We start from the raw sequence: 12567 nt of genomic DNA on the forward strand, positions 1-12567 counted from the left end.
TTTTACATCTTTTTAAAACCATGTTTAAAGTATCAGTCATTTCCGTTTAAAACGTGATGACCCGATCCCATGTAGTTAGTGTCGCCTGTCACCAGTGCTGTAGGTGAAATACGTAGATTAAATTGGACAAGAAGGGGAAAAAAAACTATTTGAATGGAATTTGAGATTTAATTTTGTTTTTCTTGCTTGCATCCAGGTGTACTTGGTGGACTGCAAAGTCACAAATGACTATGAGCGACCTGTCCAGCAGGGGCACATCTGCGCCTCTGCCCTCTGCTCGCATTCCAGCTGTCCTTTTATTACCTGCCCCTTGGTACTATCCATGGTCTCACTTCTGCGGGCACATCCCTTAGGAAACACAAACGGTCACAATCTTTTATCACTTTCGGCTTATAAGTAAAGCCACTAGAGGCAGTAAAACAGAGAAGGGCAGAATCTCCTAAGAAGGCTGAAATTATGCCAAGTCTCAGCTGGAATTGCATGAACTGCTCTCAGAGGCCTTCTGGAAAACACGTCAAAAACTACGTCGATAAAGTCACCCTCTGCTTCCAGTCCTTCTGTCCCCTGCCCAGACACCTCACATGGATTGACTGCTTTTTTTTTTTCTTTTTTGTTTTATTATTAGATATATTCTTTATTTACATTTCAAATTATTTCCCCTTTCCTGGTACCCCCCTCCCTGAAAGTCCTATAAGCCCTCTTCCCTCCCCCTGCTCCCCAATCACCCCCTTCCCATTTCCCTGTCCTGGTAATCCCCTACACTGCTGCACTGAGCCTTTCCAGGACCAGGGGGCCTCTCCTTCCTTTTTCTTGGGAATGATTTGATATATATGTGAATTATGTCTTGGGTATTCCAAGCTTCTGGGCTAATCTCCACTTATCAGTGAGTGCATACCATCTGTGTTCTTTTGTGATTGGGTTACCTCACTTAGGATGATATTTTACAGTTCTAACCATTTGCCTAAGAATTTCATGTATTCATTGTTTCTAATGGCTGAATAGTACTCCATTGTGTGTGTGTGTCTGTGTGTGTGTGTATCACATTTTGTGGATCCATTCCTCCATTGAGGGATATCTGGGTTCTTTCCAGCTTCTGGCTACTATAAATAGGGCTGCTATGAACATAGTGGAGCATGTGTCCTTATTGCATGCCGGGGAATCCTCTGGGTATATGCCCAGGAGTGGTATAGCAGGGTCCTCTGGTAGTATCATGCCCAGTATTCTGAGGAACAACCAAACTGATTTCCAGAGTGCTTGTACCAGCTTGCAATCCCATCAGCAGTGGAGGAGTGTTCCTCTTTCTCCACATCCTCACCAGCACCTGCTGTCTCCTGAGTTTTTGATCTTAGCCATTCTGACTGGTGTGAGGTGGAATCTCAGGGTTGTTTTGATTTGCATTTCCCTGTTTGGTTGCTTTTCGTTAGACCATTGCATTCCACAAAGGCCCTTGAACAAAAAAGGGCAGAGACTGTTTAAAATCACACAAGTCAGTCGGGTCAGAATGCGTTCTTGCGGTGTTTCGGCTCCACCCACTGAACTAGCATTCCTCCCAAGCCTGGGGCACAATGGTCTCTCTGTGGCTCCCTGCTCTCCATCAGGCAAGCATTTCTCAGATTCCCAGAGCATGTGCTAGCTCCAAGCTTCCCTCCCACACTACAGTGGCAGTGGTTCCCTTCCACTGCCGAAGGAATTAGAGCAAGGCTCTTCAGTGAGTATCTGTCATGTGTACCACACGGGATGTGTGTGTGTGTGTGTGTGTGTGCACACATGTGCGCATGCATATTTATGTACATGTGTGTAAGCATGAGTGTGAATGTATGTATGTATGTGTGAGCATGTGTGTGCATGTGTGTGAATGTGTGTGAGCGCATGTGTGAGCATGTGCATGTATATGTGCATGTATGTGCATGTGTATATGCATGTATGTGTTTGAGCATGTATGTTCTCAGGTGTGTGAGAGTGTGTGGGTGTATGTGGGTGTACATGTGTGTGTGTTTCATGTACAAATAGAAAATCATGAATAACTTACTGCATGAGCCTAGAACACAGACGTCTCTGAGAATTTCTTTTTTTAACCAATAGATAAATAGATAAAGAGAAATATATGTGTGTGATTAGTCTTTGTTTTAAAAAAAGAGCCATTTGCCGCAACCTAAAAATGGAAGACATTATGCTAAGTCAAGTGGTCCAGCCTCGGAAAGAGCTCCAGAGAGATGTCTCAGCAGGTATAAACGGTTTATCCTACCACCCTGGACCTGAGTTAGGGTCCCAGATCCCACTGTGGAAGACGAGAACCAAGCCCCAAAGTTGTCCTCTGAGTTTTACACACACGCTACATGCGTGCGCACACACACACATACAAACACACCCCTGTACATGCTCATGTACCACATGCACACACAATAAAGATAATTTAAAAGGAACAATGAGAGAAAACTCAAATATAGTGATTACCAGGGCATAGTAAGAAGGTGAGGGAAGAAAAGAGACAGGTCAAAGGGCACCAAGTGTCAGAAAGGGAGGTGTGCAACTCTGGAGCTCGAATATATGACAGAGCTGCGTAACATCACAGGAAGAAAGCTTCCTGAGCAAGTGCGCATTTGGCCATTCTGTCATCAAAGTGGGGGAGGGGTAAACCCAAGAGACAAGAGCCATGTCCACGCACTCCGCCAGAAACCACTTTGCAATGTGGCTCCCATAACACCGTGCTGTGTGCCTTAAATCTGGCAACAGAATTAACTTTAAGAGATATGTAAGCAAAAATTACAAAATTAAGCATAAGCCCCTACAATATATATCTGACCTAAAGTTGACTGTGACCAGTATGTTTATGTTGGTTAGGAAATACTGTCTCACACATATACACACACACAGACACACAGACACACAGACACACACACACACACCACAGAGACAGACAGACAGACAGACAGACACAGAAAGAGAAGTGTCCATGTGGCAGCTCAGACTGGCTAAGCATTTGCCACCCTTCAACCACAGACTCCTAAGTACTGAGGGCCTGGCTCTTTCTGATTTTCTTAAAGTTGTACTAGGGTTTAGGGGAGGAAAATATTTGAACATCTTAGACATTTTTTTATGAAGCTGAACAAGAAAATTCAACTTTGTTTTCACTGCCCCCCAAACAGTTGCAGCAAGGTGATAGGCATCAAACCATCAAATCATTCTTTTAAAGCTATCTCGCAGGACCAGGAGACGCTCTGCCGATGTAGTGGTTCCTGAGCAGGCATGAGGACCTGAGTTCAGATCCCTAGTACCGACATCAAACATAACACACTGGGTGTGGCCGTGCATGTCTATAACCCCAGCTCTGGAAGGCTGAGACAATCCCCATGGGCTTGATGTTGATGGTAGGTAGGGCACCCAGCCAAAACTGTGAGATTTCTGTGAGGCCCAGATTCAGTGTCTCAACCTGTCTCTAGATAGATAGATAGATAGATAGATAGATAGATAGATAGATAGATAGATGATAGATAGATAGATAGATAGATACATGGGTGGATAGATAGATGGATGGATAGATAGATGGGTGGGTGGGTGGGTGGGTAAGTGGATGGATGGATAGATAGATAGATGGAGAGATAGATAGATAGATAGATAGATAGATAGATAGATAGATAGATACATGGGTGGATAGATGGATGGATAGATAGATGGGTGGGTGGGTGGGTGGGTGGGTGGGTAAGTGGATGGATGGAGAGATAGATAGATAGATAGATAGATAGATAGATAGATAGATAGATAGATAGATACATGGGTGGATAGATAGATACATGGGTGGATAGATAGATGGGTGGGTGGGTGGGTGGGTAAGTGGATGGATGGATAGATAGATAGATAGATGGGTGGGTGGGTGGGTGGGTAAGTGGATGGATGGATATATAGATGGATGGATGGATGGATGGATGGGTGGGTGGATGGGTGGATGGGTGGGTGGGTGGGTGGATGGGTGGGTGGATGGGTGGGTGGATGGATGGATGGATGGATGGATAGATAGATAGATAGATAGATAGATAGATAGATAGATAGATAGATGGGTGGATGGATGGATAGGTGGATAGATAGGTGGATGGGTGGATAGATAGATGGGTGGGTGGGTAAGTGGATGGATGGATAGATAGATAGATAGATAGATAGATAGATAGATAGATAGATAGATAGATAGGTGGGTGGGTGAATGGGTGGATAGATAGATAGATAGATAGATGGAGAGATTAGATAGATAGATAGATAGATAGATAGATAGATAGATAGACAGACAGATGGAGAGATTAGATAGATAGATAGATAGATAGATAGATAGATAGATAGATAGATAGATGGAGAGATTAGATAGATAGATAGATAGATAGATAGATAGATAGATAGATAGAAGATAGATAGATAGATAGATAGATAGATAGATAGATGATGGATAATGGATGGATGGTGGATGAATGATGGATAGATGGATGGATGGATGGATGGATGGAGAGAGAGTACAGAAGGACAGAAAGATGACAGGAAGATATCCCAGCATCAACCTCTGGCCTCCAAGTCGCCTGCATAGGCAAGAGCGACTGAACAAAATGTAGCCGCATCAGCATAAAGTAAGCTTTCTAAATCTTTTTTTTTTAAATATCCTGCAGGTGAGACTTGATTTTCTTCAGGGGTAAAAACTGACTGTTGTGTTATCATAGTAAAAACATCAAAAGGCAGAATGTATGCTTTTATTATATAATATGAGCAAAGCACCGCATGGATTATGTGTGGTTTATATAAAACTTTATGCACACACACACACCCAAAAAAAAAAAAAAATGGTAAGCCTACGCTTCCAAACAGTGAAAAGTAAAAACTGTATTTCTGAGGCTGTCGGGGGAGGAAGCGTCTCTCTCCTAACTGCTTACAAAGAACTTTGTAATTCATCCACTTCCGACTACTTTGTAATTCATCCACTTCCTTAAGCCTCTCTTCCGTTTATCAGGGAGAGCTGCAGTGTGGTGGGAGGTAGGGAGCTGTATACAGAGACTCCCTGGACTCCACCTTGGGGCTGCCAAATGAGCCACTCTGCCTCACACAGCCGGCTCCCTCGCTCATCACAGCTGTGTGCAAGCCTCATAAACCCAAGCCCGCAAGCCCGCAAAGAAAACACTCACAGACGGGCTGCTGCGAAAACCAACACCCTGAGGCTAAGCCGCTTGCTCCTGACTGGGTGAGATACTCACTCTCTTTTCGAACTTCCTGGAGTGCAGCCTCGAGCTCTTCCTTTAAAACTGTGGCTTCCTTAGCGATCGTCTCTCCCTTGTCTAACAAATTCCAAGTGGCTTCCTCCACAGAAGCCAGGAGAACTCTGGCTCTCTTGGACCGTCCTTTCTTCCTGTTGGAAGGGTTCTGTGGACAATTCACCAGGGTGGTAACCTAAACATTGGGGGGAAAAAACATAAGGGATTTATTAAACATATTGTAAGGAGAACCCAGTCTTGAGATACAACAGCCCAGAAACAAGACTCATTCCCGAGACTGTTGTTGTGTCCCCAGGAATCGAGCCATTCAAGGGCAAGCCTCTGGAATCACAACTGCAGACTGAAAGGGGGAGTCATGTTTATTAAATCTCATCAGGTTTTACTACTGGATGGAGGCCTGAGAGGACCATGAGTGTGTCAGATACTTCGTGTGGAAAAAAAGAGAGAGAGAGAGATGCTTACTAAAGAAGAGAAAAACGGGGGAAAGTACACAGTTGGTGTGGCTCAGTGGTTAGGGTGCTTGACTGGCATGCGTGAGGACCTAAGTTCGAGCTCTGCTACAGCTCCTACCAGGTATGAGGATGACACACACCTGTCACTCCAGCACTTGGAGGGTGGAGGTAGGACACCACCAGGAGACAGCAGTGGTAAGATAAGATGTCCAAGGCCATTGTCCACAACATAGGCTCGGGGACCATCACGGAAGAAGGGGTAAAAAGATCATAAGAGACGGAGGGAGTGGAAGTCTGCAGAGAAACACTGTTTGCTGGGTGTGGCAGACCATGGTGCACATGAACTTAGAGCAGCCATGGCTACACACACGGCTGTGCGAGAGAAACTCCCAGCACAGATGGGAGCTGGCTCAGGGGGCTGTAGTCCTAGTGGTGGAGCTGTTAGCTGGTGGGAGGAAGAGTCAGTTTTCTTTCAGAAATCAGGCCATGAGAACCACACCCCCAGTACATAGCCCTACCCCTATTTGTGGATAGGCATCGCCAAGGGTACTGGGCAAATTTTTCAAAAGAGAGCACTTGAAACTGGGAGAGGAAAGTAGTGGGAGCGAAAAGGAAGAATTGGAGAGGAGGGAATGGGGGGCACAGATTTGACCCAAACACATTATATGTGTGCATGAAATTCTCAGTTCAGAAAAGGGAGGGATATATGAAAAAACAAAAGTTCATATTATTCTTTTATGAAAATATCCATTGCTTCTTTTTTTTTTAATAAAACCTTGGGTCCCAGCAGTTTAGGAATAAGACTTTTATAACACAGATAAATAGCTTGTATCCAGTGTGTGAATTCGGAGGCCCCTACTGAAATAGGGGCCCCTCCAATAGGGTAAGATGCTGGTTATATTAATTAACTAGACGAGATCTTTCCACAATGCATACTGTCTTAGTTAGGATTTTACTGCTGTGAACAGACACCATGACCTATGTAAGTCTTATAAAGGACAACGTATATTTGGGGCTGGTTTACAGGTTCACAGGTTCAATACATTATCATCAAGGCGGGAACATGGCAGCATCCAAGCAGGCATGGTGCAGGAGGAGCTGAGAGTTCTACATCTTCATGTAAAGGCTGTTAGTGGAACGCTGACTTCCAGGCAGCTAGGATGAGGGTCTTATAGCCGGTGCCCACAGTGACACACCTACTCCAGCAGGGCCATACCTCCTGATAGTGCCACATCCTGGGCTAAGCATATATAAATCATAACATGTGCACAAATAAAACCACCATTGTACCCCATAAATACATACTATATATCATATATATGTGTGTATATGTATATACATATATATGTATATGATATATAGTGTGTATATGTATATATACATATGTGTATACATATACATACACACACACACACACACACACACACACACACACATACACATACACTAACAATATATAAAACTTTAAAATAGGGGGCTGACTATGGAAATCAGCGTGGCAGTTCCTCAGGAAGCAGTGACTAGGTCTATAACTCTCCGGCATCTACCCAAGGAGCTCTACAGAGCCGCTCGCTCATCCAGGTTCATTGCCACCCTATTCAAAATCGCCAGAGATTGGGAACAGTCTAGATGTCCATTAGCAGATGAATCAATGATGAAAACGGGGGGGGGGGGGGGGGGGGCACTTACACAATGATGGAATATTATTCAGCTGCTTAAAAAATAAGATTTTTCGTATGACCCCCGCCCTGCACCATGCTCCTCAGGGAGGGCAGAGCACCCTCAAGGCAACCCCCACCAGGCCAAGAAGACACCCAGCTTTCAGGAGCATCCCAGAGATGGCTCCCACCAGGTACCATGCTGAAGACACCTAGAGACCCCTGGCACCACTAAGATGAGCAAGTGGAAGGATGGAAAAGGAAGGGAAGCAGAGTGGTGTGTGTATGTGTCTGTGTGTGTGTTTGTGTGTCTGTGTGTATGTGTGTCTGTGTGTGTCTCTGTGTGTGTCTGTGTGTGTCTGTGTGTGTGTGTGTGTTTGTGTGTCTCTGTGTGTGTATGTGTGTGTGCGCGCGCACGTGCGTGGCAGAGGCTGAACTAGAGAGCGGAGGGTAGTGAGGAGCAGCCTGCTATGAGCCGCCTGCAAGGACACCTGCGGCCACAGTGAGGTCCTAGCCCATGCTGCTGCTGAGGGCCATGTCTGGGACCACAGCCCTGCAGCGGTCAGGATCTGTGTCAATGGCCATGTAAGACCCCCCAAAAACCGAGGATGCCCCAGCATCCCACGCCTCGGAAGGCGACACCCAAATCACTCGTGAGAAACGGTCTCGATGCAATAACATGAGGATTTCTTTATTCCAGAATTCTGGGTTCCACAGCCATACACAGGAGTAGAGGACTGTGGACCATGAGTGCCGAATTACGACAGCTTTTATAAGCTTACAACAAAGCCCGCGAATCACAAACCAATCATTTCTTAGCATGGAGAGCCTGCGAAATGCAAGCCAATTGATTTGTACCACTCCATAGTTTTTAGGCCAATCAGTTTAAATTATCGGAGCCCGCACTCAGTGGACCAATTAGTTTCCTATAATGTCTATAGCTGCGTGAACTCCTGCTTAGGGGTAATGGCTTCTTACAGAAGCAAGATAAGCTTAGCCCATTTCCAGTTACCTTATGGGGCTAGGATCACCTATTCAAGGCCTTTCTGCTAGCTCTAAACAAAGGGCAGGCTCTGGAATGTGACCTTTTACCTAGTTTCTAACAGAGCACAAAGAGCGGGCTCTGGAATATGAAGTGTTTGGGGCTCCTTAGAAGGCTGGAGTTAGGCTGTATTTTCTATTCTTTCAGCGGAGGCCCATGTTACCGCCAACGGAAACGGAGCCCTAACTGGTCCTGTTGGTGTCCTGGGAAGCTACACAGAGCCGGCCCTGGATGCAGGGACCCAGGCGAGCAGATTCCAAGGGTATGAGCAAGGGACGGCTAACGCTGCCCCTCCTCTGGGCAGCGCAGTAGAGCTGGCCCAGGTGGCACGGTGTAGGAAAGCTGGCCCGGATGGTTTGAGCACAGGCTGACCAACTGTTACCACCAAGGCCCAGGTCCAGGGCTTTGAGTTGGTCCACCCCAACATCTACACCATTTATGAACAGCTGCAACGCATGAAAAAGCTAGTCCTCCAAAACCAAAACTGCAGGATCTCCATGATAAGGGGCAAAAGCGTAGCAGTGAGGATCCAGGGTTGATAAGAGTAGCAGAAGCCAGAGGCCTCCAACCATTGGTCAATGACTCGCTGCAATGAACATTTGCAAGAAGAGTTGTTTTTGCCAAAAGGGTGTACTATGGGACACACTGCAGCCTCCGTGGAGAGATTTGTTTGGTGTTTGTTTGTTTGTTTGTTTTCTTCGGAGGTGGGGAGGTTGCAAGGGTGGATATGGCGAGATGGGGAAAAGAGCAGAATTAGGGGCCATGATGTAAAATTCTCAAAGAATAAATACAAAGTCATTTTTTTAAAAAATGAAATTTGAAGGTAAATGGATGGAACAAAAAAAAAAAAAAGTCATCCCGTGTGGAGTAACTCAGACCTCAAAAGACAAACAGTGGGCTTTGCTTACGTGTGGCTGTTGGCTTTTCAGCATTTGATAGGTGTGTTCCCAGCCATAGAGCTACAGAGGCAAGGTATAGAGTAAGGGCTTAGGGGGAGGGTGGGGGAGGGTGGGGGGAGCCAGGGGGAGGGTGGGGGGAGTAGGGGGAGGGTGGGGGGAGTCAGGGGAGGGTGGGGGGAGTCAGGGGGAGGGTGGGGGGAGTGGGGGGATGGGGGGCTCCCCATGAAGGGGAAATAGATAGTCATGGAGATATGGGGAGGGTGGAGCCGGAGAAGAAACAGGGAAAGGAAGAGAAGAGAGGAGTAAGGGGATATGAGGAGGAACGGCTCACAGTAGGAGCTCATGGAAACCCACCGCTATGGACGCTTCATAAAGCAGATACAGAAATGAAGGAAATCTAAATGGAAAGATCAAACAACGAGGGAGAGAGGGAGAGGGAGGGAGGGAGGAAATCACATTAACCAGTAAGCCAATGAATTGGTTAAATGAGGTCCAGGGTTGTTTTTGTTTGTTTGTTTGTTTGTATTTTTAATGCATAACACAGTGCATATGTACAATAAGAATACAAAACCTTAGTCACCACAACCCGTGTCAAAGGTGCTTTCCTTGAACCCAGTCTTATCTTGCTCCCAGAGCCTCCCACTGCCAACTGAATGCTTCCCCGCAGCTAAGCTGTACCCCTGGACGATGAGGAAGAGCCTGGAGTTAACACAGGTGCTTTCACAAACACTAAGGGACAAACATCTCTGCTCCTGTGTGCAGCGCTGAAAGGGACTGGTCTGGATTAAGACAAATTGTGACACCCAGTTGAAAACTTCGGTTTCATGTGAAGAATGAGTGGCGGCGTCTACAAGGTTCCTTCCCACCCTATTTTAAGTTGCTTCCCACCACTGCTTTCCTCCACTACTGTTCGACTCCTCCTCTGAGCACCAACTGCTTCCCACCAGACATCCTAACCTTTGAAATTTAAATGAGCATCCTAGAAAATGCTTTGTTCTTTACAGTAAATGCCACGGAAGTGTAAAAAAAAAAAATGTGAACAAGAGCATTGTATAAGAACAGTATGCTTATTTTTTAAAGAATGTAACTGCAGGTTGTAAGCTGTTCGCTTGGGTAAGCCATTTGAACCTAAATTGTCCCTCAAAACACCCCAATATAGTTATCTGATATTGGCTAAAGTTGAGCCAAGGTTCTAATGCTCCATCTTATCTCGGAAAGTAAATAGGCGTGGCCATCCAGGGCGGAAAGAGAAGGCAGCTGGACTTCTTTCTCTCCTCAGTTCACCTAAAGGCTGTCACCACCTCCCGTCAAAGGTGGAGACTCACCACAGCAGAAGCATCTCACAGAGGAGATGGGGGTGCGGGTGTTATTTGAAAAGGTTTCCCGTCTCCCAAGGAATGCCAGCAACCAGTAAAATTAACCTCAGCACATTCTGTCAAACGGTCCCTGTTCCTTTGTTTTCCTTTACGGTACAAAGAGCTAGTGCTATAAAGAACGTAAAGCCTGGGTTTGAACCTGCAGCAGAAGTGATTCCAGTCTATTTTAGCGCCTTTATATTTTGCCACTGATGCACAACCTTCCCCCTTCCCTCTTGTTAGGAGTTTTTAGGGGATGTTTAAACATGGAGAATCTCCAGGCTTGCATCTTCATAGAGCAAGCTTGGGTTCACTTTTTTTTTTCTTTTGTCTGTAACCCTGGGCTTTGCTATGACAATAATTCTATCAATGATAAAGGAGCGTATATTACACGCATCTACTGGAATGCCATAATTAAGGCCATTATCTTTGGGTTTTTGGTTGTTGTTTTGTTTTGAGAGGTGGGTTGTTTTGTTTTGGGGGGGTTGGTTTGGTTGGTTTGGTTTGGGGTTTGGCTTTTGGCTTTTGGGGGGGTTGTTTTTGTTTTGTTTTCATTTTTGTTTTTCTTTGAGACAGGGTTTCTCTGTGTAGCTCTGGCTGTTCCGGAGCTTGCTTTGTAGACCAGGCTGGCTTCGAACTCATGTACATCGACCTGCCTCTGCCTCCTGAGTGCTGGAACTAAAGGCATGCAGCACCACCCATCTAAACCCATTATGTTATACAATTAGTATATGCTCATAAGTAATAATAATAATAAAACCAGGTCTGGCACAGTGGCTCAGGCAGATAATCCGACCTGCTTGGGAGCCTGAGCCCGGAGGATCATAAGTTCAAGGCCTCCCAGGCAACTTAGCAAGGCCCAGACTCAAAATGTGTGTGTGTGTGTGTGTGTGTGTGTGTGTGTAAGAGAGTTGGGTAAAGGGTATAACTCAATAACAGGGTGCTTGCTAGGAAGTGCAAGGCCTTTGGTTTAATCACTAATACTGCAAATAATTAAATAATAACAGAGGATTGGGTAAGAAGTCTCCCATTGAAATAGTCCTAAGTTAGCAGTCTCAAATCACATGTAAAGAAGAAATGCCTACTTTATTAATTCTGGAAGTCTAACCTTTCATATAACCACATATATCTCTTTTTTAATTTTATATAGATATAATAAAGGTAGGCATAAAAGTATTCCTAAGTTGATTGAAAGTGGAATTATAAACATTTTCTGATAAAGTTGAAGATTTACATGGAAAATATTTCTGATAAAATTGGAAAAATATATAGAACAACAAGTTAAAATTGAAGATTATCATGGAAATTATACCGATAAAATGGTAAGCATAAAAATAATTCTAAGTTGATTGAAAGTGGAATTATAAACATTTTCAGGTAAAATTGAAGATTTACATGGAAAATATTTCTGATAAAATTCAAGAAATATATAGAAAGACACGTTTAAATTGACTATTTCATGGAAAATTATACAGATAAAATGGTAGATATAAAAAACCTTTCTAAATTAATTGAAGGTGGAATTAAAAACATTTTGTGATAAAATCAGAGATTTACATGGAAAACATTTCTGATAAAATAGAAGAACTATATTGGAAAGCATGTTAAAATTGAAGATTATCATGAAAAATAATGCAGATAAAATGGTAGACATAAAAAACATTACTAAATTAATTGAAAGAGGAATTACAAGCACTTTCTAATAAAATTGGAGATTTACATGAAAAATATTTCTGTTAGTATATGTGTTTTTATTGAGGAATTGAGTCCATTGATGTTAAGAGATATTATGGAATAGTGATTGTTGCTTCCTGTTATTTTTGTTGTTATTTTTATGTTTGTGTGGATATCTTCTTTTGGGTTTGTTGGAAGAAGATTACTTTCTTGCTTTTTCTAGGGTGTAGTTTCCCTCTTGTGT

General features: G+C 44.2%; 1 protein-coding gene across 1 annotated transcript in view; it reads right to left on the bottom strand.

Annotated features, from left to right (window-relative positions):
* Ctnna3 (catenin alpha 3) overlaps positions 1 to 12567 on the bottom strand; it is a 1484299-nt gene that overhangs the window by 1448931 nt on the left and 22801 nt on the right. Inside the window, exon 2 of the mRNA XM_052164514.1 lies at positions 5226 to 5418. Within this exon, the coding sequence (XP_052020474.1) occupies positions 5226 to 5418 (193 nt within the window). The remainder of the gene's footprint in view (positions 1 to 5225; positions 5419 to 12567) is intronic.

This window comes from Apodemus sylvaticus, chromosome 19 (genome assembly GCF_947179515.1).
Source record: "Apodemus sylvaticus chromosome 19, mApoSyl1.1, whole genome shotgun sequence".
NCBI classification, from domain to species: domain Eukaryota; kingdom Metazoa; phylum Chordata; class Mammalia; order Rodentia; family Muridae; genus Apodemus; species Apodemus sylvaticus.